General features: G+C 34.4%; 3 protein-coding genes across 3 annotated transcripts; 1 reads left to right on the top strand and 2 right to left on the bottom strand.

Annotated features, from left to right (window-relative positions):
- Positions 1 to 130: 130 nt before the first annotated feature.
- Positions 131 to 19,552, top strand: LOC115970151. The gene is made up of 2 exons (XM_031089814.1): positions 131 to 305; positions 14,544 to 19,552. The coding sequence occupies exons 1-2, from the start codon at positions 131 to 133 to the stop codon at positions 15,491 to 15,493; spliced, it is 1,125 nt and encodes a 374-aa protein (XP_030945674.1). The 3' UTR covers positions 15,494 to 19,552.
- Positions 18,580 to 20,179, bottom strand: LOC115971370. The gene has a single exon (XM_031091250.1). It carries the CDS (start codon positions 20,089 to 20,091, stop codon positions 18,853 to 18,855), a length of 1,239 nt encoding a protein of 412 aa, XP_030947110.1. The 5' UTR covers positions 20,092 to 20,179; the 3' UTR covers positions 18,580 to 18,852.
- A 4,214-nt stretch (positions 20,180 to 24,393) lies between these two features.
- On the bottom strand, positions 24,394 to 25,692 carry LOC115970150 (zinc finger protein 862-like). The gene has a single exon (XM_031089813.1). It carries the CDS (start codon positions 25,690 to 25,692, stop codon positions 24,394 to 24,396), a length of 1,299 nt encoding a protein of 432 aa, XP_030945673.1.
- Positions 25,693 to 27,080: the final 1,388 nt, after the last annotated feature.

Genomic DNA, 27,080 nt, shown 5'->3' with positions numbered 1-27,080 from the left:
TGCGTGATGAATAGACGATCAAATCCAAAGGGAGAAAAAAGTTTCGAATTTTGAGATTGAAAGAAATGGCAGGAGGAAAGCACAATCGAAACCCAAATCCAAATCCAAGTCCAAGTCCCTAAAGTCGACGATGGTGATTCTAAGAACATATATCGAGTTGACTAGATGGTACACCACGCGGTACCGGCTTTCTATGTCGACGAAGAGCTGGCCGCTCGTGAGAGGATCTTCATTGAGGGATGCAAGGGAAACACTCGCGAGTTCGAAGGAGGATGTTGGATTCGTTTGTGGGTTGGAGGGAAAGGGTAAGCAGGACATGGTTGGCTAATTCAGATGGGATCTTATAGGTATTGGATTTGGTGAACTTTAGAGGAGTTGGGTGGGAATTCAAAATTTTTTGAAGGAATTTTAAAATGGCCTGTTTAATACGTGTGTTTAAACAACAGTTTTCAGTTTTTTTGAAAATATGTGTGGGTGAAAATATGTGTAATATTGTTTAAAAACTAAAAACATGTATTTGAACTCGCGTACGAAACGAAGCTGAAATTGAGATTATTTTATTTTAGTCTTTTATTCTATGGTTGATTATTCTAATTCTATTTGTTGTTGAGATATGGTATCATTTCAATTTTTCAGCTAGGAAAGAGAGGACAATGATGGTTGGTAACATGACTTGAATTGTAGAACTAAGATTTGTAGCGATTCTTTCTCAATAAAAAAATAAAAATAAAAATGAGATTTGTAGCGGTTGATTTGAGTTTACTTTTTCAGGATTTGTGTTGAAATTCAATATTAGATCATCTGAATTTAGAAATAAATAAATAATTTATTTAAAATTGGTGAGCTGATTTTTTTTTTCTTTTATTTAGATGTTGACGTAGCATTTATTATTATTATTTTTAGTTGCCACCTAAACTTTAAGTGTGCCAACAATGCACACCATTTGCCACATAAGCATATTCCGTTAGTGGTTAACGTAAGGACTAAATTGACTACAAGTCAAAAATAACATGGACCAAATTGACTGCTATAAAAATGTTGTGACCAAATTGATTGTAACCCCAAAATGTAGGGACCAAAATGGTATTTTCGCCTATAATTAATGCAAAGTAATTGTCAATTGCAGGTTGATGAGTTACATATACACGAGTTCAATGAACTTGTAACTTTCATTAACATTGGCTTGTCGGTGGATTGTGAATTGTCAAAAGTGGATTATTAATTGTTCAATTATATCACTAATCTATCCATTTCCCTTCGACTGAGTGTATTTAACGAGACCAAGAAAATTATTTAATTAATATTTCCGCTCTTGAGATGCTCACATTTAGTACTTGTAACCTATTAAAATCAATGCTCAAACAACTCATAAGAACAATGGATATCTGTTACATGTATATGTGTTCGTAACTTACCAGCATAATTAATGTTACTCCATGTCCCATAACCAACAGCCTATATAACCTCAAGCCAAGGAAGCCTAAAGAAAAATAGGAGGAAGGAATAAAAAGACTTGAAGTTGAAAGCTGCAGGTTCATATCAAATGGGGTCAGTTCAACAGAAACTCCTTCTCCTAACACTAGCAATTGCCTTCATGGCAAGCACACCGGCTTTCGCTTGGTTACATGACGGGGATCCGTTCACACGTTCACCTGAATCAGAAAGATGTTGGAAGCACATTAAGAGAGTTGAGGGGTGCCAACACGAACTATTTGCAGCGTTTGGCCAAGACAAATTAGACCAAATATTTCTTAGTTTCAAGTGCTGCCAAGCCATTCAGAGGCTTCCCCGGCGATGTGGGATTTGGATTTTCGGGGGCCGAGCATTCGTTCCCTCCTTTGCTACTAATGTCCATGAGTATTGTGCTTTAATTGGTGTCAATACTCCTCGTCCATCAATGGTTCATCATCACCGTGTTCATCATCACCATGTTGATGAGTACCCTAGCTAGTATGGACTATGGATAACATTGATGAAAGAGTTGCTAAGATGAGGCTAGTTGTTTGGAGTAAAATTGCCTTTAAAATGAAATAAATGGAACGGACAAGATTTAGTTCTTAGCACTTAGCGTTCAATATATGAGATTAAGTTCTATAAGAAGTTAGTATAAACTCTTTAGTTTACACCTTCAAATATATTATTTTCAATCAAAGAAATAAAGCATTCAGTGTATGTATAGTAACTTTTTTTTTTTTTTTTTTTTTTTTACTTCTCCTTGGCCGGCCTTAACTAACGCGTTGAAAATTTATAAACCCTTCAAAATCTTGGACTAAAGTTTTATTTGTTGTTATTTTTTATTTTTGTTGCAACTTGCAAAGATGACAAGGAAAAAGAATAGTACGTGCTCGTAAATTCTTTTGGTTAGAATGTAATATAACCCGGAAATTAAACATCATACAACAGTTCCCAACTTCTTTTACTTTATTTATTCTCTCTCTCACTATGGCACTATGGCTATTTTTTTTCCTTTTCTTTTTACCCTTTTTCCATCATCTTCTTCACAAATCAGCATGATCATCCATCCTAGAATTAATTGCTTCGGATTCTAGTCCAGAGTTCTGGCAATTGTTATAATCTAGTACTTTCACTACAAAAAAAAGTCCTATGACCGCATTTTTAAAACGCGGCTATAGCTCTTAAAAACATGACTATAGGACAATTTGGCCTATAGCCACGTTTTTTTAGGCCGCGTTTTCTTAGACAATAAGGTCCCACATCAATGATATTTGCTTTTGTGTTTGAATTTTTGTTAAGGAAGTGTTTCAAGTTGTTGATTAAAAAAAAAATGATATAAAAGAAATGGGAGTTCTGAGGGTTTGTTACTTTTTACCTTCTTTTTTTTTTTTATATATATATATAATTACATAGTTGAAAAATAGGAGATTTGAACATTAAATTTTTACTTTGAAAATATTAGAAAGTGCCGAGCAGTTGAGTTACAAAATTTTATACTTGAGTTTTGAGGTTTGACGGTATGTTGTGGTTAAATAAAAATTATCAAGAAATAGTTGTTATTCTAATATATCTGTTAATTAATTTGCTTTTGAGTGAGCTCATCCATAGCTTCAAGAAATTGTAATTTTGTATACAAGCCAAAAATTTGTTATTAAAAAAAATATTTGGGGCAACTCTAAAATAAGTCCTATTGTTGTATCCTTGTGACAAATTAAATCCCATATTTTTAAACGTGTCACTTTAAAATTTAAACTCCACACTTTCTTTTTGTAGGGATAAGGGGCCCAAGAATACATGTTGGGTCTTGGGCCTTGTCTAAGGACGCTATGGTCTGAGGACAGATAAACAATAATGAAGATATGAGACTCAAAACTTCATAAGCAAGCTACGAATGAGAGGGTTGGGGAAGGTAGGCCGAGGAGGAGTATCTTCTCGGCTAAACAAAGCAGAGATCAAAAAGTGTGCTTTGTCATCCAGAGTGACATTCTAGGAAATTCTGTCAATAAGGATATGCATTATAAACGTATAGGGCAAATGGGAGTTGGGAAATATCTAAGGGAAAGCTATTACCACCGTATTGAATGCTCTACAGCTAACTCTCTGGCCGCATAAATAAGGAAGTGATACCTGAACAGTAGTTTTCAGCCTTATAGCTACTCCTCAAAGACTTTAGGAAGGTGCTAATGTGACAAGGATCAACACCAACAATCTAATCTACATGTGGAGGGTAGAGATGAAAGGAGAAAGATAATATAAAATAGAAGGGAGGCCTTGAGAGAGGGGGATTAGAGAATTGAGAGAGAGATATTGTAGCAATAAGAACTGTACTTGTAATCAACTCCTAGAATTATATATAAAAACTGATCTCCTCGGACTGTGTCAAGAACAATTTTCTTTGGATAAAATTAGTTTATTTTTACTTTATTGTCATTTGGAATCACTATAATTACTACCCAACTCATTAGAGCCCAATTTTCCAACCCACTCTCTACAAATTCATTGTATTGGACTATTTGGGCTTAGATCTTTTTAACTTTTGGGCTTAGGACTCAAACCGCATCCTTACACTTTCTTTCTTTCTTTCTTTCTTTTTTTTTTTAAAAAAAATTTTTTTTTAACTCCACACTTTCATTGTTGTGACAAACAAACCTCATCCTTTACTTTGTTAGTTATGACTTAATGGTGAGATTAAAAGATAACATAAAATTGCACAACAACATGATTTCTAGTTGATTTGAGACAGAGAAACATGACAGCCACTAATTTTTTTTTTTTTTTTTTTTCAGATCTTTGTTAAGAGAGAGAGACTATTTTGGTAGAAACGGTTAGGGTAGAGCTAGTTGTGGTAGAACAAGGTAGAGTTTTATTTAGTAGAATAATAAAACTTAATCGTTATGGTCCGTTTGGATTAAGGGAAAGGGAGAGGGGAGCAGAGCAGAGTAGAGTTAGCCCAAAATTAGCTTATTTTTAGCCAACTCTACTGTACTCCCCTCCCTCCCCCCTCAATTCAAGTGGACCCTTAGTTCACTTGTGAGTCATTACTTCTCTCATATTAAGAGATAGAGTAATGTTGTAACTTGTAACTCATGTTTTACCAAAGAGAACTAGACTTTCTTTTCCTATTTTAGCTTGGATGGAATCTGCTCCTCTAACTTTTTCTTCCCTTGTTTCTAATATTAATTCTCTTCCTCCAAACTAGAATTAATTCTCTTTTTAGTTGAATAAAATTTGCAATGTTTTAGTTTTAAAGAAAAAAAAAACAACAAAAAAAAACTTCATACCACATAAAGTGCTAAAAATTTATTACATAATTTTGTAACTTATATTCCATTGTTTTTCAACCAATAATCCTATAACCAGCTTCCATGTAAATGCTCCAACTAGTGTTTTTTTTTTTTTTAGAGAGTTTCAACTTTCAACCTATAACGTTCATTCCTGATGATAAAACACAAAACAATATATTTCCACTCAATCTAAATCTTGAATATCATTTATGAATAATCCTTCAATAAATTTCACGAAAATTTCATTTTTGATATACAAAATTATATATCCGGTTAGAAAATCATGGCTAGCTGGTTTTGCCATAATCTAAAAATCAAATAAATTTTATATTTATTGTTCCACTATTTCAAATATTCTTCTAACAAAAAAAATTAGTGTTGCCGATTATAATTTTTTTTTTTTTTTAAACCACCCAAATGCGTAAACAAAAGTTCTAAATTACACAACCTCAGTCGCTCAAGATCACGTCCTATTATAAGTTCAATATTATTCTAACATATTTTCAAATAAGAAAAATTCAAATAAATTGTTAAGGTGGAGCCAAACAGTAAATGGCAGTACCAAAGTTCCAAACATTTAGCAACTGGGAAGATTCTTATAGGAAATTAGCAAATCTACCATGGCTTGAAGTTCTAAACCTTTCATGTAAGAGCAACCACATTAGTCCATCTATAGTCTTCTAAAATAGAAGAAAGTACAAATTTTACACATTTTGAGCAAAAAAACACTCACATCAGTGGGTGTAAAAATGTGTATAAAGTTGTCTAAAAATTTCCATGAGCTATAGTAACCGTGTATATTTACACGGTTACAGTAGCTCATTTATCCATTATTTTAATATTGTTTCTCTCTCCTCTCAACTCTCTCAAGCTCACAGCTCTCTCTTTCAACCGTGTATAGTCTTCTCACTCTCACCTCTCTATCATTTCATCTCTCCCTCAGTCCACCGATCTCACCTCAGGCCACTGATCTCACCAATCTCACTCATCACCAATACGATCTCAACAGACAAACGACGCTGTGGCGGAGCTTAGATAGTACGATCTCACTCGCACGAGACCCAGAAACGACACTGTGGCGGAGCTCTCAGGGACGTGATGTGTGGGTTTTGATGGGTATTGATCCGTGGGGTATTGATCGGGTTGATAGTGGGTTTTTATGGGTATTGATCCGTGGGTATTGATCGGGTTGATGGTGGTTGGGATTTTGATGGGTGGGTTGAATATTTTGATTGGTGGGTTTTGATCTTGATCGGCTCGTTTTTTCTAGTTCATTAGTGGGTTTTGATGATCTTGCTGTCGATTGGGTGGGTGATGAGTTGGCTTAACTGGGTTTCGGGTTGGGTGGGTGATTAATGGGTTTCGGATTGAATGGGTTGGTTTTTCTTGATGATGCTGGCTGGGTGGTGATGGTGGCTGGGTGGTGATGGTGGTGGCTGGGTGTGGAGTGATCGTTGATAGTGATGGACTGTGGGTCTGTGAGAGAGAAGGGCAATAAGGGAGTGAATAATAAAAATTTGTAAAATAATGAATATTTTATTGAATAAATGTATTGAATAGATAAACTAATGTGGGTGTTTTGTAAAAATGAATGTGTAAAATAGAAGAAGTAGGTTTTTTTCGTATAAAATAGACTAGAAGTTTGCATCCACTAATGTAGATGCTCTAACCAATTTACATAATCCATATCTTTGGGAATTCAATTTGATAAGGGCATTTTCGTCCTACCCCACACCTATGAAACTTCCCACTTGTCAGGAGTATGTACCCCTTAGATAGGTCCCATGGGATTAATGATCCGTGGGCTAAATGGGATGGGTCCCGACAGGTTAACCTCTCCTCCAGAAGTCCTGCTAGACGACCATTTGTAACTGACAAATGGGACTAAATTAAGACCAACGAATGGGATTAAGCTCATCCCAATGGATGAAGCAAGCTTATACCAATGAATGGTGATCAGTCGACTAAAACTGCTGGGTCCCACAAGCTCTAATGTGTCCTCCACTCATGGATCCCTATATGGACATAAGTCACACACCACACTCAAAGACCCTACACGTTCATATCTTCCTTATATGGGAAGAAAAACCCAAGATCTTGGGACCTTAACTCCGAATCTCCTCTACAAGGAAAACTCTACATACAAGGGATCTTTATCAGCCCTACATCGCTATATAAAGCAGTAGGCCTCTCCTTCCTTGAGTTACGTGCAATTTCCTAACTCTCACACTCGAGTTATTGGAGATTCTTCTATCGTTGACTTAACTTTCGAAGGGTCTTTGGCCAGCACCCTACCAGTGCTCTCTATAGGTTTCTTACCCTTTTTGTTCTCCAGGTACCCTCCTTGGAACGTCTGTGGATGATCAACTCACTAACTATTTTTGTGCATTATCACAATCCAATATATTTAACAATTATGATTCATACAACGAAAACTTGGAATTTCATGGATATCAATTGTCAATAAAATGCAACTATCACAAGGTAAATCAACCACCACCATCAACCTTGCAACAAGAAGACAATTTTGAGTCTAAAAATGGTTTTAGCTGGAAAGTTGTATCAATAGGTTATGGCTAAGGAGTGATATTTGGAATATTTTCAAGATTTGTGGGTACTTAGTTTTGTGGGTCAACAATTTGTACGTAGTTTTGCTAGTATTTTCATTGTTCAAGAAGGTTTCAAAGGCATGTTGTACCATATTGTATTAATGTTTGCTCTTGGTGTTGGTTTTCTCTTTCCCTTTTAAAGTTTTGCTAATGAACTTTCGTTAGAAATTTGCTTCTGCAAACTGGACTTTGTCCCAAATTTGCTGTGAGAATTCCTTGTATATCTCAAGTTCATTGTTTGTATTAAATTAGAATTTTCCTGGTAAATTAAGAACACTAGTCGCTAACCCGTGCGATGCACGGGATAGTTAAACAAAATTTATACACATTCACTTTTATTGGTACAATCATTTGAAAATAATTCTAACTAATACCCAAATGTAAGAGACACATTGACTTACTATTTAAAGTAGCCTTCTGAAGAATTTACACATATTGTGCAATTAAGCCTTAATTTCTCATCAACGGTTAGAAATATAAACTGCAAATATATAAATAAAGACCATGACTTGAGAATGACGCATTAAACTTCAAATTAGAGTAGTAATGTTACTTTCTCAATCTTTACTCAGTTGTAATAATAATATAGAGGAAATTCAAAACATGGAAAGAAAATAAAAGTTACAACAATTAATTCCATTATCTTTCATGCTATAATTTGTAATTGTACGGAATTAAGTCAACTCAATTTAAGTAGTTGTAATAAAATTGGCTTCTACTATTCTTTATTCTATAGAGATATGAACATATTGGATTTCTCAAACAATTACCGGTATTGCAATAAAATGATTTATTATTGAAAATAAGAAATAAAGAAAATCTCTCTATAGCTTAAGAAACACAATATACGAAAATTAAAGAGAGAAAATTTTCGGAAGACAAAATATTATAGATAATTTAAAAGAATTTTGGTTTAATTCCTGAACACTGTAACTCCATAAAATTCATACTAATAATAATATTTTATAATAGCGCAGTTAGAATTTTGGTTTAATTCTTGATCCAAAAGGGTCTAAAAAGCACACAAAATCCATTCAAAAACAAAAATATGAGACAAAGTAATTACTTTCCGCTGCCAATGAAATCGTCTTCTGTATTGCTATTCCAAACTGCAACACTTATCTCTCTAAGGCCTTCAATTAACGAAAACACAAACTTCTCTTGGAATACCGGATTATTATGACCATCTATAAACACACACACAAAAAACAAAATCAACATAACTCACTATAACTCTATAGAAGCCTAAAAAATATAAAGAGAAATTAAAAGGGTTGAATTTGATATTTACATTTGGAGAGAGAGAGTTTGCAGAAACCGTGGATTTATATTTCTTAACTTGAGAGAGGGGTAAGGTTGCTAGGGTTTTGAAGAATTATAATATTTTTATTTTTTATTTTTTATTTTTTAAATATTGTGTTGACGTGGAAAATTGTGGTGTCAGCAGAAGCTTCGATTTTATATATATATATAGATGACAAGTGGCGCAATGAAGAGCACACAATTGAAAAAATAAAACTGATATGGCAATCCAGGTAAAAGTATTTATAGCCATAAACAGTGCTCATGAATCATGATGATGGCAAATAACATTAATCGGGTTAAACTTAAACCTCGGAACATTTACAGGATTTTTTTTTCTTTTTTTTTTTTGAGAAGATTTACAGGAAGTTATTGGCACTAGTAATTTATAGAGTTAAAATCAATCGCATTTTGATTATTTCCCTTGGTGTTACTTCTAAGTTCTAACCCTTTTTTTCTTTTTTGAGAAGATACTTCATACAAAGTCTTGCAAAATACAAAAAGTAGCTTATTTCATACATTTTGATCAAAATAACACTCACATCAATGGGTGTAAAATTGTGCATAAATACACAAGTGCTATAGTAACCGTGCATATATGCACGATTACTGTAACTTTTCTATACATTATTTTAGTATTATTTCTCTCCCCTCACATTCTCTCTTCCACTTTCTCTCTCTCTCTCTCTCCCCAACTCATAAAAATATTATTTATATAAAATATAGTGTATAATAAATGAACTGATGTGGGTGTTTTGTAAAAATAATGGTGTAAAATAAAAAAGGTAGATTTTTTGTGTAAAATAGATGAAATCTATTAGAAGAGCTGTTGCGGTTGCTCACCCTTGAAACTCAAGAAACGTTGGGTTATTAATTAGCTAATTTATTTTTCCGGTGGTGTAACTTCGTACCATCATAAAGTAACTTAACTAGCTAATTTATACCTCCTATTTTTATTACATAATTTGTAACTTACCGCATTGTTTTTCAACCAAAAACATATAAATACCTAGGCCTGGCCTTGCATGTATATGTAGTATAAACCACAATTGTATTTTTAAGGCTTGTAAAGGAAATGGGATCACTTCAACATAGATTTAACTTGATCCTATTGATCTTGGTATTGATAGCAACCACGATTATACCCAACATTCTGGCACGCGATTTGAGAATCTCAGATCCTTCTTTGACTAGATGCTGCAAAATGTTGTATGATCATAAGCTCCGTCCATTTAACAATTGCGGAGTGCTCGCGTATGGAGAAATGGCACCCTACGCCCTTATGAGGTTTAAATGGTTTTGTGATGGACTTGGACTGCGTCCAACTCCGAGTCCAAGTACTACTGATTTGATCTAAAAGAAAAACTTAAATACAGTACCTTAAAGTGTTATTCTTTTAGGTACTTCTTTTAAAATTTCGCTACCTTTACTTAATAAATATAAAGACATTAATAAAACCATCTTGTTTCTTTTTCTTTTTTTTTTCTCTTTTCTTTGCTTCTAAATTTTTGAAGAAATCAAGCTATACTCGCTTCTCTCTCTATTGCACTGAGATATTGGACCATCACTTTTCTGAGTTTTCTCTAAAGTTTCCTTTAGAACCAGAAAGTCAGAGACAAATTCTACCTTCTTTTTTTTTTGAGACCAGAGACAAATTCTACCTTGCTGAACTAAACAAACAGCAATTTCATCCAAGTGGTAGGCAGAAGTTACAGAGGTTGGGTTGAAAACTTTAGAGATGCATTAATTGTCTTATCTCCCTTGCCTTGATTTTGGATGGGAATCCCCATATAGAACAATATTCCCAACAAAATTTTTGGAATTTGGGTTTTCTAAACGTTTTTTTGACACCGTTTTCTTTATGGACTAAAGCTGAACTTTAAAAGAATACCTGAGGAGTAATTCATAAGGTACAGTAAAAGGCGGCCCAACAAATTCGGAGGCCTTAGGCGATATATTTAAATGAGACTTTTTTGTTATCACTTAAATAATATTTAACTAGTGTTTAATATCATTATTTTTTTTATAACAAAACTATATTCTTTTTATTTTGTAATATGCTTTTTATTTTTTTGGAAAAATACTAAAATTATAACAAATTTTACTTAAAAAACACTTAGAAACGATATAGTAATGAATATAATTAGTAACATTTGAAGAAGATAAGAAACAAATATTTGAATGAATGATGTTAAGAATATTATAAATTTTACAATATGAAGCTTACAAAGATGCATCACCAATCACAAAAAGTATTTCAAAAATGCATTTAATAAGTTGTTGACGTCTATAAATCATATTAATTATCACATCAATTTGTAAGGTCTTTAAAGTAAAACTTATAGTACCTATTTTTTGCGTTTTTCTATCTAAATTATTTCTTGTGATTAATGACATATATTTGTAAGACTCACGTATTTAAAGTTGTATTATCTCTAGTATTACTTAATTATTTGAGACTTCTTAAAAGTACCCAAAAAAATCTATATCTCCAAAAATGTATTTTTTCAAAAAAAAAAATATATATATTAATTTTTACCCCAAAATTTGGGGGCCTTTCTCTAATAGGGGGCCCTAGGCGATGGCCTAAGTGGCCTAGACCTAGGGCCGGCCCTGGGTACATTATTTAAGTTTTCCTTGATTTTATACCTACCATAAGCAAATAAATAAATTCTGCTAAATTATAAACCAAATTAGTTTTGTTAGCAAGAAGTAAATTGATACCCACTAGAAATGGAATTAGGATTTCATTTTTACAGGCAAATGCATGAACCGAAAAATTTGTAACATTCCATAATAAATAAATAAATAATGTATATATATATGTAAGGACCCGTTTCACAGTCCAAGCCCAAGTTGTAAGATCTTGGCCCAGTGAGCCTAGTACAATGAATTTGTAGAGAGTAAGTCAAAAAATTAGGCCTTAGTGAGTTGGACAACGGCCAATACTAAATTAAATGACAATCAAACACCAATAAAAGATCCTGATATCAATGGACTTATAGTCCGAGAAGGTCTCACTTTTATAAGTTGATCACAATTGGGTACAAATACAATTTAGATTGCTACAGTGCTTTCTCTGATCAAATTTTCAATTTCTTTCTCATGGAGGGTCTCTCACATTATATAGCTCCCCTTGGACCGTCTTAATCCTACACTTGTTGATCATCTGAGCCCTTACTTGAGTACCTGTCCCATCGAACATCCTCTTTGGTTTTCTGTGAGTTGTGGTAGCCAAGGCAACACTATTCAAAGGTCTTCTCCACATAAATACGACCAAAAAAGTAGCTGCAATGCATTTAATGTGGTGGTAGCAACTTCCTTTAGATATTTTTGGGTTTCCTTCCTTCTCGTATGTTCATGAGGTACGTCCCTATCATTAGAGTTTCTTGGAAAGTCACTTTAATTGCTGAAATACATACTTGAGCTGCATTCATCATATCTGAGGGGGAGTTCCTCCTCGGACCACTTTCCATTTGTTCCTTACTCATGAGACTTTAAATTGGAACTTCTAGTAATTATTTGTCCCTTCTCAGACCATTCAACATCCTCGGACCAAGCCCAAGGCCCAATATATGATTATGAGCTCTTATCCCTACAATATATATATATATATATATATATTAAGAATAAGACTAAATTAATACATGAAAATTCAAACTAATATATATTTTTAGTATTAATAAAATATAAATAAAAGAAAACACACAAAATAGCTTCTTCTTTTTTTAAGTTACATTTTCACTAACTCAATCTAAATCTCGAATATCATTTATGATTGATCCTTTATTAAATTTCACAAACAAAAAAATTCATTTTTGATAAATAAAATCAAATATCCCATTAGAAAATCATAGTTGCCTTTGCCATAATCTACAAATTAAATAAATTTTATATTTATTATCTCACTAGTTCAAATATTTTTCTAACCAAAAAAAAAAAAAAAAACTAATTAGTGCCACCAATTTAAAATTAGAAAAAAAAATGGAGTAAAAAAGAGAATAGGGATTTATATCATGTGGCGACGAGGTTTATTGTTGAGACTAGTAGAAAAGCTCTTATTGAGATGGTTATAATAGATGAATTATCCTTTAAATTTGTAGAAAATGATGGGTTTAGAAGATTTTGTAATGTCTTACAACCAAACTTTCAAAGAAACCTTGAGAGGCCATAGGGTTTGCCTTACTAGTAGAAAAGCTCTTATTCAGATGGTCATAATAGATGCGTTATCCTTTATATTTATAGTAAATGATAGGTTTAAAAGATTTTGTAATATTTTGCAACCAAACTTTTGAAGAAAACTTGAGAGGCTATAGGGTTTGCCTCGCCAACAATGCATGGATTTCAATACAAAATCCTTGTTACGTATGTGATGCCACATATCTGTGGTTATAGTTCAGTGGTAATAACATCATTTGTTATGCTCCATATTTATGGTTTGAACCCCACCTCTCCTTCCCCCACTATCTATTTATCAAAAAAAATAATAATAATGCTAGTTCAAGAACCTTTTATACTTGGATTTTCAAAGCTGGGTGGAGTTCCACCTATCAATTGTTGGAAAATACTAAAAAAATTGATAAGAAATTCAAGTGATTGAAAGATGACAACCCAAGTTATCTTGCCCGCTTATTTGTAGTTTTGTACTTGATCCCAAAGAAAGTCGACTTATTTGTAGTTTTGTTTTTCGACTACAAAACTCAAATAGAATGCAATACAGAACTCAATTCAGTAACTCGGAATCAACACAAGATAAGTCAGCATAATTAAATCGGGTCCATGAAAACAACAGTCCCATAGAGGTTGGTAGTTAGCACTGAAAACCAACAGTCCTTCACAGTGCAACACTGCGACTACTATCCTCACCTGACAATCAGAACCATACTATGTTCCTTGTTATGGCATTAACTCTACCTCTTAAGCTCGGCTTTAAGGAATGTGCTTCTCATAACGCATGGAGTCCTCACTTCTGGTTGACCAATCCAAACATATAATTATGCTGGGCATAAATTGTGAATGTTTCCAATGCATGCACAAGTTCTACATATCCACTTGCACTCCTAGTATGTTCCAAGGCCCGGGCTATGGCTGGAACATCAACCAACTCAATAAAATCTGGCTACCTATTATGTTTCTAATAGGACCATACAAAACTTTCTTCCCTCCACGTGTTATGGGCTACTGCGTTTCCATTTGGAAAAATCCTGGTCTCATTAAGATGAGGATCCCTACTGCCACAACTACGGTTGCAGCTTCACAACCATCTGTTGTTTCTCTTCTCAATCAACTGCCAAAACACCCTGCATAAACAATTTTTTTCAGGGAAAACAAACTTTTTCCATTTTCTCTTGAGCGGCTATAAATGGGCAGGTGTGCAATACCTTGAGAGAATAATACAACTATACTCAGCCGAAAGAGACCGGACAAAAACATGCATGAGCTCCCCAACTTGGATAAGCAAGAATACAATGAAACACAAACTACTGTATAAATATTGAAATTATGTGGGTAACTTGGATTCATATGGTGTTCTAGTCAAACTAGATTTAACTCTGATGAATTTCTAGACATGTTAATATTTGACTTTGGAGAGAAAAGAAAACACCATAAGGAACCTCAAACACTGACAGCCCCACAAGACATGAAGCTCTCCCTCAAGTTTCAAGAGAACCCCAACCACCATAACCAAAACCAAAACCCAAATCAAAACCCAATCCTCAAAGCCAAATTACCCATTACCATATTCAACCAACCTTTCATCTCCACCACCACCACATCCTCCTCAGACCTCTCCTTTTCACTCTCCACCAACTTTCCCTCTGGTCCTTCTCTCAAGCTCTCCTATTTTCCTACCACCACTACCGTATCCTCTCCTTTCTCTCTCTCCCTTAAGTCTGGCCTTGGCCTCTTTGGCTCTCCACACAACTCCCCTCTTGTCTTTTCTGCCAATTTCTCCCTTTCCCCAACAAACACTCCCATCCCCACTTTCTCCATTTCAAGCCCCAATTTGGTCACTTTTCCCTCAAAAGATCGACTTTTTCTGACCCTTCTTCTAATCAGGTTTCTGGGTCTTCCTCCAATAATTCTCGGTCTTACTCCAATGGTGTGGTCAGTTTTGATTTTGGGTCATTTTCAAATGGCAAGCTTGGAAGTGGGTTCGCGTCAGATGAGTTATCTGTTTGGCAGGAGCTGAAATTGGAGCCTTGTAGTCGCAAAGATGGATTTACAAATCCTGAATCTTTGAAGAATTGTGGGGTTGATTTAAATTCTGGAATTGGGCTTGTGTCAGAGAGGCAATTGGCTTTGAAGGATAGTGGGAAAGATGGGATTTTGCATGGAGTTGCTGTTATGGCAAGAACGGTTTTTCCAGTGACCAAAAGGCTAACAGTGAATATGCGATGGGGCATGAATTTTCCGGCTGATTTGAGAAAGACAATGCCTTACTTGAGTGTGAATAAGATTGGTATAGAAAGGGTTGAGGAGGTGAAGGAGGTAGTGAAGAACAGTGGTGAGAACAATGTGGGTGATTTGGAATTGTTGAAGGGAATGTGCTTTTGGACGAGAAGGGATTTGGAATCTTTGGAGAAGGAAAATAGAGAGATGAAGCAGAGTTTGGAGGAGATGAGATTGGGAATTTCTGTGAAAATTTTCCGTGGAGAGAGTGATGTTATCGGAAAGAAGGTGTTGCCACCTACTAGTGAGAGTTCTAGCGAGTTTGAGCGGTGGAGGAGCAAGAAGAGTGGCGGAGAAGAGAATGGACAAAGGGAATCAAAGAAGTCCACAAACCGGGTGAGTGATGTAGAATCTGAATTGCAGAGGGCGATAAAGGCGGCTTCGTTGTAGCAAGGTTTGAAATATTTTTGCAATGCTCAATTTGGTTGCTTTGCATTGTAAACTTGGAATGTATATAATCTACCTTTCGTTTTAGCATGACCTAGGCCTTCTACTCAATGCAGTGAAGTTGCATAGATAAGGGTTGATTGGAGTAGTTTAACTTAGTTACAGAGTATTGCAAATGCTTTGTGAGCTCTCCTCTGTTGATTTCATTGCTGGAAACGTCATTCCATTTGTTTCACGGAAAACTATCTTCACATAAGATTTTTCATTGAAACAAATGGAATGACGTTTTCCAGCAATGACCATGAGGCCTATGAGGCCTGGTATAGGGGATTTCTATCATTTAGAAAAACATAGACATGCAAACTTCAAATTTCGTATAGAACTTGTCTTCCTTATTATTTATCGTTCAGTAGCAGGAAAATAGTGTGGTTCCTTGAGGACATGAGGACAAGTTGAGTTAAAGATACACAAAAATGGGAGGAAACTCTTAAGGTTATAATTTGCCAATCACCCCCCTTTTTCCTATACTGAAGAGCAAAGATCTCACTATCAATTAATCTAAAAATCCAAATGAAGTCTAGGAATTGTCAGCAAGTGGTCCACAAAACTAGGGGAGGAGGGTAAGAGAAAGGAAAAATTGAATCACTTGTATATATTCTCTGGCTTTCACTCTTTTGGGTCAATCAACTTCTTGAATAATACCCATGCTCACCAGATCCAAACTCCTCTGATCACAACTTTGACTAAATAGTAGCAAGCAATTGATCTATACTGACAGTAATGAAGTATTTTAAGGAAGGCCGAAATACCATTTCTCATAGAAATCTTTAAATCAATCTCTAAATAATTTTGTGAGCCAATCTTCTTTAGAGAGAAGTAATAATTATATTTTACACACGCACATAAGCAGATCTATTTTTACCCCACTAAACTTGATTGCTTTATAGGGTTGCCCAACTCAACTGAAGACTGAACATGTATTGCATGCTCAAGTTGCATAATTATAGGCATAGAAAAGGTTACTTATCAGGAAAACAAAAGGGAGGTTAGAAACCTAATAAGCGAGAGAGAATATGGCAAACCTTTATGACTGACGAAGATTGAACTTCAATGAAGTTGCCTAACTCCAATTCATTTTAATTTTTTAATTTATTTAAGTGTTAAAGGGAATTTTCGTAATTTATGCTTTCTGGACATGGGTTGCAGTCTTGGTCTATTGGGTCTTATTTTGGGTTTTGATTATGTTATTAGGTTTTATTTGTGAGTTTAGTTATTCAGTTTAAGCCTAGTCATCACAGCCCCGATTAGCGTTAGCCTGTTAGGTATATTTATCCATTTATATGAATGTAATGATTTGATATATTTTCTAAATTTTCTGTAATTATGAAAGTTTTCTTTTAAGGTTTGTATGATTCAACCTTCTCCGTGTGTAATTCCAAGGAACTATTAAGTGTGATGGCTCTAGTTTCATTCTTCTTCTTTTTTCACTTCTCTGTCCTTAAATTTCCAGCAACTTGAAATCTTGCAACTAAACATTTATTTGTTACTTTTGAAACCCTAGACCACCTTTCCATAAAATAGCCCCAAAGAATCTACAAAAGGGCAAAATACTGTTCTCCATTCATTGTTCACACTTCACAACTCTGCAAAAGCAACCCAAACCCTACGTTTTCCCTATCTGTTTTATACATGAATCCTGCTATTTCTATATTCCCTAATATTTTCTAGCCCTTTTCCCACCTATAAAACCCTAATCTTTGACATCACAAATCCAACAAACCTCCTGCAGGTTAACTCCATCAACCCAATCTGTCAAGATAAAAACCTTTGTTCTATTGTCCTACGTCACTAACTTAACTAAGGGGTAACTTTTTCTTCTTCTTTTTTGAGAGAAACTAATGGATAACTTAGGAAATAAGTTTGCAGGATTTCATTTAGATAATTTACATCTTAGGAAAGAAGTGGAGTGAAGAAAAGTTAAATGACTTCCATTTTAAATACCTAAATAAGCTGTGGAGAGAAGAGAGGTGGAAAGAAATTACTTTTATCTGGTCCTCAGAGAGAAATAAAGTGAAATGTTTGGGTACAACAATTATAGCACAACTTAAAAACTACTCAAAAGTCACAACCCAAAAGAACCATCAACTGAAAACCCAAAAGAACCAGCTTCTGTAAACAGAAATTTCTAAGTCAGTTTTTTCCCTATATCAACCCTAGGTCTCCTACCTCCCATTGTGTATGTCACAAGCTCAGTAGCCTCCAATGAATCACCCAATGAAAAAAGCCAAACAGACATGTCTAAGTCATTATTTTCCCTACATCACCAACACAACCCGTCAATGATGTAAAAGATTTTGTTCTTTCTCATCTTTTAGCTGTAGGTAACTTTAATTTTACTTTATTTAACAAAGCAATGGCTCCATCCGGTGAGATAATTAGACTTGCTTAATTATAAACAATGGCATCAAAGCAACACTACTATTTTCTTATTTAATTTTTAAGCTTCTTTAGTGAGGAAGAAACAATAAAGTTTTAAGAACCTCTGAGGTTCCTACAAGAAAGGATAATGTTGACTTATCAGCCTCAAATCCTGGACTGAGTTTGAAAAGCCTAACAAGCATCAGAATTCTTCAATTGATCAACATAGGGTATTACAAACCTTCTTGTCAATTTTTATTATATAAATCAATAACCATTTTTTTAATAGATTGAGAAATAAATCAATTTGCCATGTATAATGCTATCAACATGTTCAAAATCATCCAGAACTGTTGAGCCATTGTTGCTAATTTATACTTGAAAAGGACACAGAACAGAACATAGTCCACAAGGATTTAACCTCTTCTTCTTCTTCTTACAACAAGTGGGGGGAGGGGGGATTCAAACAAGGTTCTCCTCCATGAGAGGGCCAGACAATGCTGACCAATCTAAGTTCCCCTTCAAACTATAAATAGGGCATTGACATTGGCTTTCACCCATTCACTACGATACATACAAAAAATTTCATAGAACTCTATTAAGATTGATTGCTAAGCTAACTACTAAACACCTCACCCAAAGACCAAAGTAGCCAACTTAAGATTCATAAATCAAAGTAGAAGAACTGCAAAAGGTCAAAAGAAAAATTAAACTGTTCCAAACACTTGAAGTAAAGGTACATGAAATCAACAGAGGAGAGCTCACAAAGCATTTGCAATACTCTGTAACTAAGTTAAACTACTCCAATCAACCCTTATCTATGCAACTTCACTGCATTGAGTAGAAGGCCTAGGTCATGCTAAAACAAAAGGTAGATTATATACATTCCAAGTTTACAATGCAAAGCAACCAAATTGAGCATTGCAAAAATATTTCAAACCTTGCTACAAGGAAGCCGCCTTTATCGCCCTCTGCAATTCAGATTCTACATCACTCACCCGGTTTGTGGACTTCTTTGATTCCCTTTGTCCATTCTCTTCTCCGCCACTCTTCTTGCTCCTCCACCGCTCAAACTCGCTAGAACTCTCACTAGTAGGTGGCAACACCTTCTTTCCGATAACATCACTCTCTCCACGGAAATTTTTCACAGAAATTCCCAATCTCATCTCCTCCAAACTCTGCTTCATCTCTCTATTTTCCTTCTCCAAAGATTCCAAATCCCTTCTCGTCCAAAAGCACATTCCCTTCAACAATTCCGAATCACCCACATTGTTCTCACCACTGTTCTTCACTACCTCCTTCACCTCCTCAACCCTTTCTATACCAATCTTATTCACACTCAAGTAAGGCATTGTCTTTCTCAAATCAGCCGGAAAATTCACGCCCCATCGCATATTCACTGTTAGCCTTTTGGTCACTGGAAAAACCGTTCTTGCCATAACAGCAACTCCATGCAAAATCCCATCTTTCCCACTATCCTTCAAAGCCAATTGCCTCTCTGACACAAGCCCAATTCCAGAATTTAAATCAACCCCACAATTCTTCAAAGATTCAGGATTTGTAAATCCATCTTTGCGACTACAAGGCTCCAATTTCAGCTCCTGCCAAACAGATAATTCCTCTGACACAAACCCACTTCCAAGCTTGCCATTTGAAAATGACCCAGAATCAAAACTGACCGCACCATTGGAGTAAGACCCAGAATTCACTTCAATACCACCATTGGAGAAAGACCCAGAAACCTGATTAGAAGAAGGGTCAGAAAAAGTCGATCTTTTGAGGGAAAAGTGACCCAATTGGGGCTTGAAATGGAGAGAGAAAGTGGGGATGGGAGCGTTTGTTGGGGAAAGGGAGAAATTGGCAGAAAAGACAAGAGGGGAGTTGTGTGGAGAGCCAAAGAGGCCAAGGCCAGACTTAAGGGAGAGAGAGAAAGGAGAGGATACAGTAGTGGTGGTAGGAAAATAGGAGAGCTTGAGAGAAGGACCAGAGGGAAAGTTGGTGGAGAGTGAAAAGGAGAGGTCTGAGGAGGAGCTGGTGGTGGATGTGGTGGTGGTGGAGATGAAAGGTTGGCTGAATATGGTAATGGGTAATTTGGCTTTGAGGATTGGGTTTTGATTTGGGTTTTGGTTTTGGTTTTGGTTATGGTGGTTGGGGTTCTCTTGAAACCTGAGGGAGAGCTTCATGTCTTGTGGGGCTGTCAGTGTTTGTGTGGTTAAAGACTGGAGAGTAAGGAGTTTAAAAAGGGGTTGTGGAACGAGATGAAATAGTCAATTGTGGCTTACTCTACAGATGTGCGATGTGAATTTATGATTGATCAAAGTAAGTGAAAAACTCGGGAGCAGTAGCTTTTTTTTCGATAAGGGGTTGCTTTTACTCTAACAAAAAATCTGCGCGCACCAATACCGTTGCAGCTATTCTGAGGCTTAAAATTAAAAAATTAAAAAAAAATAAAAACCTTATTTGAACTTTGAACTTTGAGATTTTTATTTTAAAGTAAAAATTGGTTGACCTACCGCAACGCATATTTGATATGATAGTCATTTTACATGTATTCGTAGGATGTGGGGTGTAGGGATAAAGGTCGAGGAGTTTCACACACATATATATTTAGATTAGATTAAAGTAAAATTTCTATTTTGTATAAAAAATTAAAATTAAAAAAAAAAAAACTAGTTGACTTGATATTTCATAAAAATTAAGTATGTATTTTTTTTTTTTTTTTTTAAGAATCAAAACAACCATAAGGAGCCTATGTGAGACTAGTAGGCTATTTACAAATAAGAAAATATTTACGTACACAATATTTTCACAACAAATCATAGATGGTAAATGTTTCTAAAAAAAAATTATATGTGGTAAGTTGCTATTGATTCTAATTTGAATTCATAACTTAATTTACTATTTTGTCCGCCCATAACAACCAATAACAACCTACCACCTATAATATGTTGTGAAAAATATTGTGGACATAGCATTTTTTTTTTTTAACAAAATGAGATTTTTCAAAAACTATATAAAAAATGCTTATTTAAAATTCCTACAAAGTTAGATTAATATTCTATAAAATTAATAAATTTGATTTAGTTGTGATATTATTTATAAGAAATCTTCCCTTGGATTGGACAAAGGACGGTTGTGATATGTTTTTAATTTTGGTTATTATCTTAACTCATGTCTTTGTCTTATTTTAAACTTTTTAAGCTCTAGCAAAAAAAAAAAAAAAAAAAAAAAAAAAGCTCTATTAAAAAGTAACCACAACATTGCAACCATTTTTACATTTATATTTAATTGTTAAAAACACCATGTCTACACAAAGAATTTTTGGCTCCAGTTTTAAAAGTTTTCCAACCACAAAAGCAAAACTTAAAAAAAAAAAAAAAAAAAATAGTTCTTTGAGAAAGTTAGGGGAAAAAAAGACTTAATAAATACACAACAAATTTAAATATTTTTTTTCCTACTACTAAAAATCTTGCACATCATCTGGTGTCAAATTTTGTTGTCAAAACTACTTTTGTGTCTCTAGACTTTCTCTTTAAGAATGAGGTTGTGTTCAATAAAAGACTAAAAGATAGAAAAAGAAAAATAGTTAAAAGTAAAGACTCCAAATACTTGGTCCAAAGAAAGTCTAAAGATATGACTAGGGGTGTTCATGAAATCGATCAAACTGCACGACCACACATAAACCAATCAAAATTACCTATAAAATGGAGAAACCGAACCGCATCACAAGTGGAAGTGAATCGTACTACGACACACAGTGTGGTGTGGTGTGCAGTTTTATGATCAGAAAACCACACAAAACTGCACCACACCTATATATATATATATAGACTATACGAATAAGTGGTCAGCCCACTGAGCCTAGCATTAATGCATTTCAATTTTACATTAAAAATGACTTCATTTTGGTTAAATACAAATCAAAAGTCCAAAACCTCATTCACTTCTCCATTTTAATCTCACTCTTCGCTCCCGATACCCTCTCTCACTGCTAGTCTCTCTCAAGTCTCACACCCACTAATCAAACCCTAGCTGTTGCACCTTGTTTAAGGGTTATAATTATGTATGGTTTACTGTTGTAGATTATTTTTATGTTTTGTATATATGTGTGGCACTTTTAGTTTAATGTTAATCTGTGATGAGATTTTTTTTTTTTTTTAAATTTACTATCATATTATCATGGTTATTACTTATTAATAGTAAACTAGTAATTGGTGTTTATAATACTTGTTTTTTCTTACAAGTTTTTGTTTTGTGTTAAAAGCTACTGAGTTATTGACTGTGTAGTTTGTGACCCTGTCATTGTTAGGCACAATCTTTTACAAGGAAAAAAAAAAAGCTTTGGGCTGGTCCAAACCAACCCAGCAGGTGTTGATTAGGAAAAGTCAATCTAGAATAAAGAAAGACTTACCTAATGGTTTAAAATTCAGCCCAAAACAAAGGAAAAATTAGTTTTGGGCTAGGCCAATCCAGCTCAAAATTTTGAAAAATATACCAATCCAAAACCAATCAAATCGCATCTTGTACACTGCATTGAACCACACCGCAACGCACATGTAACCACAAAACCAAGGTGTTGTATAATGATGGTTTTGGTCAAACTGCACCGCAAAGTGTGGTGTTAAAAATGACCTAAAATCGCATTGAACTGTACTGCGAACATCCTAAAATATGACAAATTGCTAGTAGTAAATTAAATAAATAAATAAATAAATAAAATATTTTAGTGATAGGTGTGAGAACTAATAAAAGTTTGTCAACTTAACAAGTGTGAAAATAGTTGACAATTTTATTTTATTTTTGTTGTTTTTAGGATTACTCCTTAGTCCAACATCCAGTGCAAGATGGATAGAGAAAATTCGTAGAAATTGAAGCTTTGCTCTTACCTTAGGTGCAAGGGACAACTACTGAAGGGAACTTTCAAGAGACAAATTGATTGAGAGAGAGAGGATCAATATAGCGATGACCTTGATTTATTAAAGAGATAATATTTCAAGTACTAATGAATTTGAGCACTGTACTAACATTCGGGTGGCCTAGTTAGTAAGACACTAGGCCAACAAGTCTCAAGACTTGGGTTCGAGCCTCAACAACTAGCTATGTATTAGTGCTCCTTATATCTCATCTCTATTCCAAACGGTCCAAAGAATAATAAGTGAGTTTTTCACAGATCGGGAGTATGGAGTCTCGCTCGAGAGTGGGTAGGGTGCTATTATGGTCATGCCCAAGTAGGGAAGCCACATTTGTCGCCCCCCTCAACCCATATTTTTAAACCAAAAAAAAAAAAAAAAAAAAAAACAACAACAACAACAACTTGAGCACTGTATTGAGAAAGAGACAAAAATCTGAGAGAGTTTGTGCAATTTTTCTATTTCAATGTATGGGAAACTCTAAGTCTAAAACTCACACACACAAGAGAAATGCGAAATACAAACTCTTATATGGGGAAGGAGAGATAGATAATGCACATCCCAAATTTTCATATTTATTTTTTAATAAAAATATTGTAAAAATGTTGTAGACATAACATTTCTCTTTTTTAAAATCTCAATACTTTTTTTTCTTTTTTTCTTTTTTGAGATCACAATACATTTCTTTTAATGAACACTTTATCGGTTAATATTTGATATATATATATATATATATTACGGATTATTACGTGGAATTTTTTTTAAAAAAAATTTGGGGACACCATTTTATCCTTAAGTGATTAGTTTATATATCATATAAAGATAACACTTTACCCAAAAGCTTAAGGCTATGAGCTAGGACTAAGAGCACTCACATTTGGCTCAACAAACCAGATAATAACTAAACCCTCCAAAATAGCTCCACCTCCACCCCATATTCAATAAACCTTTGAGCCAAACTAATTTATGAACACTAATTCAATACATCTATTATGTTACTGTAGCTCAATATCCCATTTTTTTAATAAATATTTTCCCTCTTTCTCTTGCTGTGTGCGCATGTGTGCGCGCACAGGGGCGTAGCCAGGAATACATGCTTGGGGGGCCGGGTTGTAACAGAGATATACCAAATATAATTTTTAAGTCTATTGGATACAAAATTATCAACTTTTATATATTATTATATACTTGAACATGTTGGGAATTCAACCGAAATTTCAAACTTGTGAGAAACAAAAAAATAGAAAAAACAAAACGCCAAAAGTAAAACAATCACACGCACAAGACAGTATTTAAGTGGTTCGGCAATTTGCCTACGTCCACAGAGTTGCAGGGATTTCACTATTATCAAAGAAAATTACAATGTGCGGCTACAATGTTTTTCTTTCTCAAAAACAACAACAAGACAAAACCCCAATCACAAAAAAAAACAGCTTTTATATCCTGCGCACAGGATTCACAATGGGTTACAAAACGAGCCAAAAAAATTTTGTCGGCCCAAGCCTCCGCTCCATGGACTAAGCCTCAGTAAATCTCCCATTATTCGGGTCAGGTCGGGTCATCAACCGAATCAAATCATGCCTGACGACGATTTTTCATGGAATAAAATTCATCCATTATCATCTCTATAGTGAAATTCCCTGCAATTTCCTTCTCTATATAAATTATCATATTATCTGCCAAAAACTCATCCTCCATTCTATTGTGAAGTCTTGTTTTTAACAACTTCATAGCTGAGAAAGCTCGTTCTGTAGTTGCTGTAGAAACTGGAAGGGTCAACACAAGACGAATAAGTCTATCAATCAAAAAATATATTTGAGACTTTCCTGAAATTTTTAATCCCCTACATAGCTCGGAAATTGTACTCATATTCTGAAAATCTGGATGTTTTATCACATCAAGCTCATAATGTCGCAATTGAGACTCCAAAAGTTCTTGTTCATGTTCAGTGAAATCTTGAGGATAATATTTCTTAACCAAATTGCATATATCAACAATCTTGAATAATCTAAAAGCATCCTTGGGATTTAAAGCTGAACTAAGAATGACAAGTTCCGTTGTTAGCTCACAAAATCTACTTTTCAATTCTTGCAATTGAAAGTCTATTGCAACTGTAAATATGCCAATTCTAAAATGATATTCCATTGTTAAATCGTCATCTTGACGACGATATCTACCTCGACCTTTAGTGTAACGAGCATTCATATCAGGAATATCAATTTCATGTTGCTCACAAAATGATATAACACTAGCAAGTAAAGGCTCCCATCCATCATCTCTCAACTTTTGAATAAGTGATTTTGTAGTTGAAACTAAATGCATGGCATTTAAAAGGTCTTGAGATTGTTGTTGCAAAGCTTGACAAAGAACATTAGTAATTCCCATTATCTCTTTCATCAAATGCAAGATTAAAATAAATTCAAATGATGTTAATACCTGATAAGCTCCCTCGGCATCACCGCGTTGTTTATAATTAGCTCCTTCCTCAGAAATAGTGTTGATAACTTTGCAAGTAGCATCAAACATTTTAATCAAACTACAAATAGATTGAAAATGAGATCCCCACCTAGTATCTCCAGCTCGTTGCAAAGTACCAATCTGGTTTGCACCTCTTCCAGTCTCAATTTCATTAGAAGCAATCATATTCTCAACTTGTTCTGCTTGAGCATGTTGCAATTCATCACTACGCTTACTAGAACCAACAACAATATTGATAATATTGACCAAATGATCAAAGAATTGATGAACATCTTTTACTTCTCTAGATGCTGTAACTAGAGCTAATTGCAACCTATGAGCCATACAATGTACATAATAAGCATATGGACAATCTTTAAGAAAAAGAGCTTGTAATCCATTCCATTCACCACGCATGTTACTAGCCCCATCATATCCTTGACCTCGAATATTTTCAATGTGGAGGTCATAACGAGAAAGGACAACACATATCTCATTCTTTAAAGTCAATGCAGTAGTGTCTCTAACATGCACAACATAAAAAAAACGCTCTTTAATAAAACCTTATTTATCAACAAATCTCAAAATGATGGCCATTTGCTCTCTCTTCGACTCATCCCGAGCTTCATCAACAAGAATGCAGAATTTTGCATCTCCAATTTCTTCACGAATAGCATTTCGCACATTATTAGCAAGAATATGCAAAATCTCCTTTTGAATTGTGGGTGATGTATATTTGGATTCGTCTCTTTCTTTCTTTTTATTTTTTTTTTATTATTATTTTTTTTAATGTGAACAAATGTGGTTTAAAAAAAAAAAGAAAGAAAGAGGAACTAAACTTTCCATTTTAGAATGTGATTAAAGTTCAGATTAATATGTGAATTGTATATGTGAAAAAGAATGAGGGGTGAAGAAAAAAAATTGGCCGAAAATAGGGAAAGGGTAGAAGTTATTAGAGATAAAAATATAATATTTAAATGGAATAGTGATAGAGTAGTGAGGTTAATGACTTTTTTTTTTTTTTTTGAGAAACTGTGAGGTTAATGACTTAATGTAGCTGTCTCTATATTGTCGTTTTTTTTTTTTTTTTTGATGGGGTCTCTATATTGTAGATTAGTTAAACTAGAAAAGCAAGGTTTTTAGAAGGAATATGGCTAAAATTGTATCAAGACTAATGCTAAGGCTCTAATTATGGTATATTAATCATTCATTATTTAATGCGAGACTTCACTCAAAACAAAAATAACATACATAGCTATCACTTTTGGAGATGGCCTAGTAGTGGTAGGATGCCTTTGTGGCTTATCATCTTGCGAGTCAAAGATTGTGAGTTCGATTAATAGCACTTTTGCATAGGTGATTTCACATCACTTATGAGTAGCGTTTAAGTGAGTTAGGAGCAGTAACCACACATTAGAGCTCCATATATATATATATATATATTTTTTTTTTTTTTTTTTCTATTTGCCATTTAGGATTGTCATGGACCTAACACACACTCTCTCTCTCTCTCTCTCCTCTATATATATATATATATATATGGAGATATGGGGCTTTTTTTTTTTTTTTTTGGGTAGTAAAATGACATTTGAATTTGGCATGATATCATTTGGATTTTTCTTAGATTTTTTTTAGAGATTTGATTCTTGTGAGGATAACCGACAACAAAATAGAATTGAGACCACATGTTTGATGCCCATATTGCTAGTTATGAGAGTGAAATTTATCAACTTAGAGGTTCAAGTATCAACCATTCAAGTCATGCAAGTTAATGACCCATTTATTAGTTAGAATTAGCTTGTAAT

This window comes from Quercus lobata, chromosome 12, assembly GCF_001633185.2.
Source record: "Quercus lobata isolate SW786 chromosome 12, ValleyOak3.0 Primary Assembly, whole genome shotgun sequence".
NCBI classification, from domain to species: domain Eukaryota; kingdom Viridiplantae; phylum Streptophyta; class Magnoliopsida; order Fagales; family Fagaceae; genus Quercus; species Quercus lobata.
The sequence above is the reverse complement of the archived record's forward strand: the minus strand, read 5'-3'. Positions and strand labels throughout refer to the sequence as shown.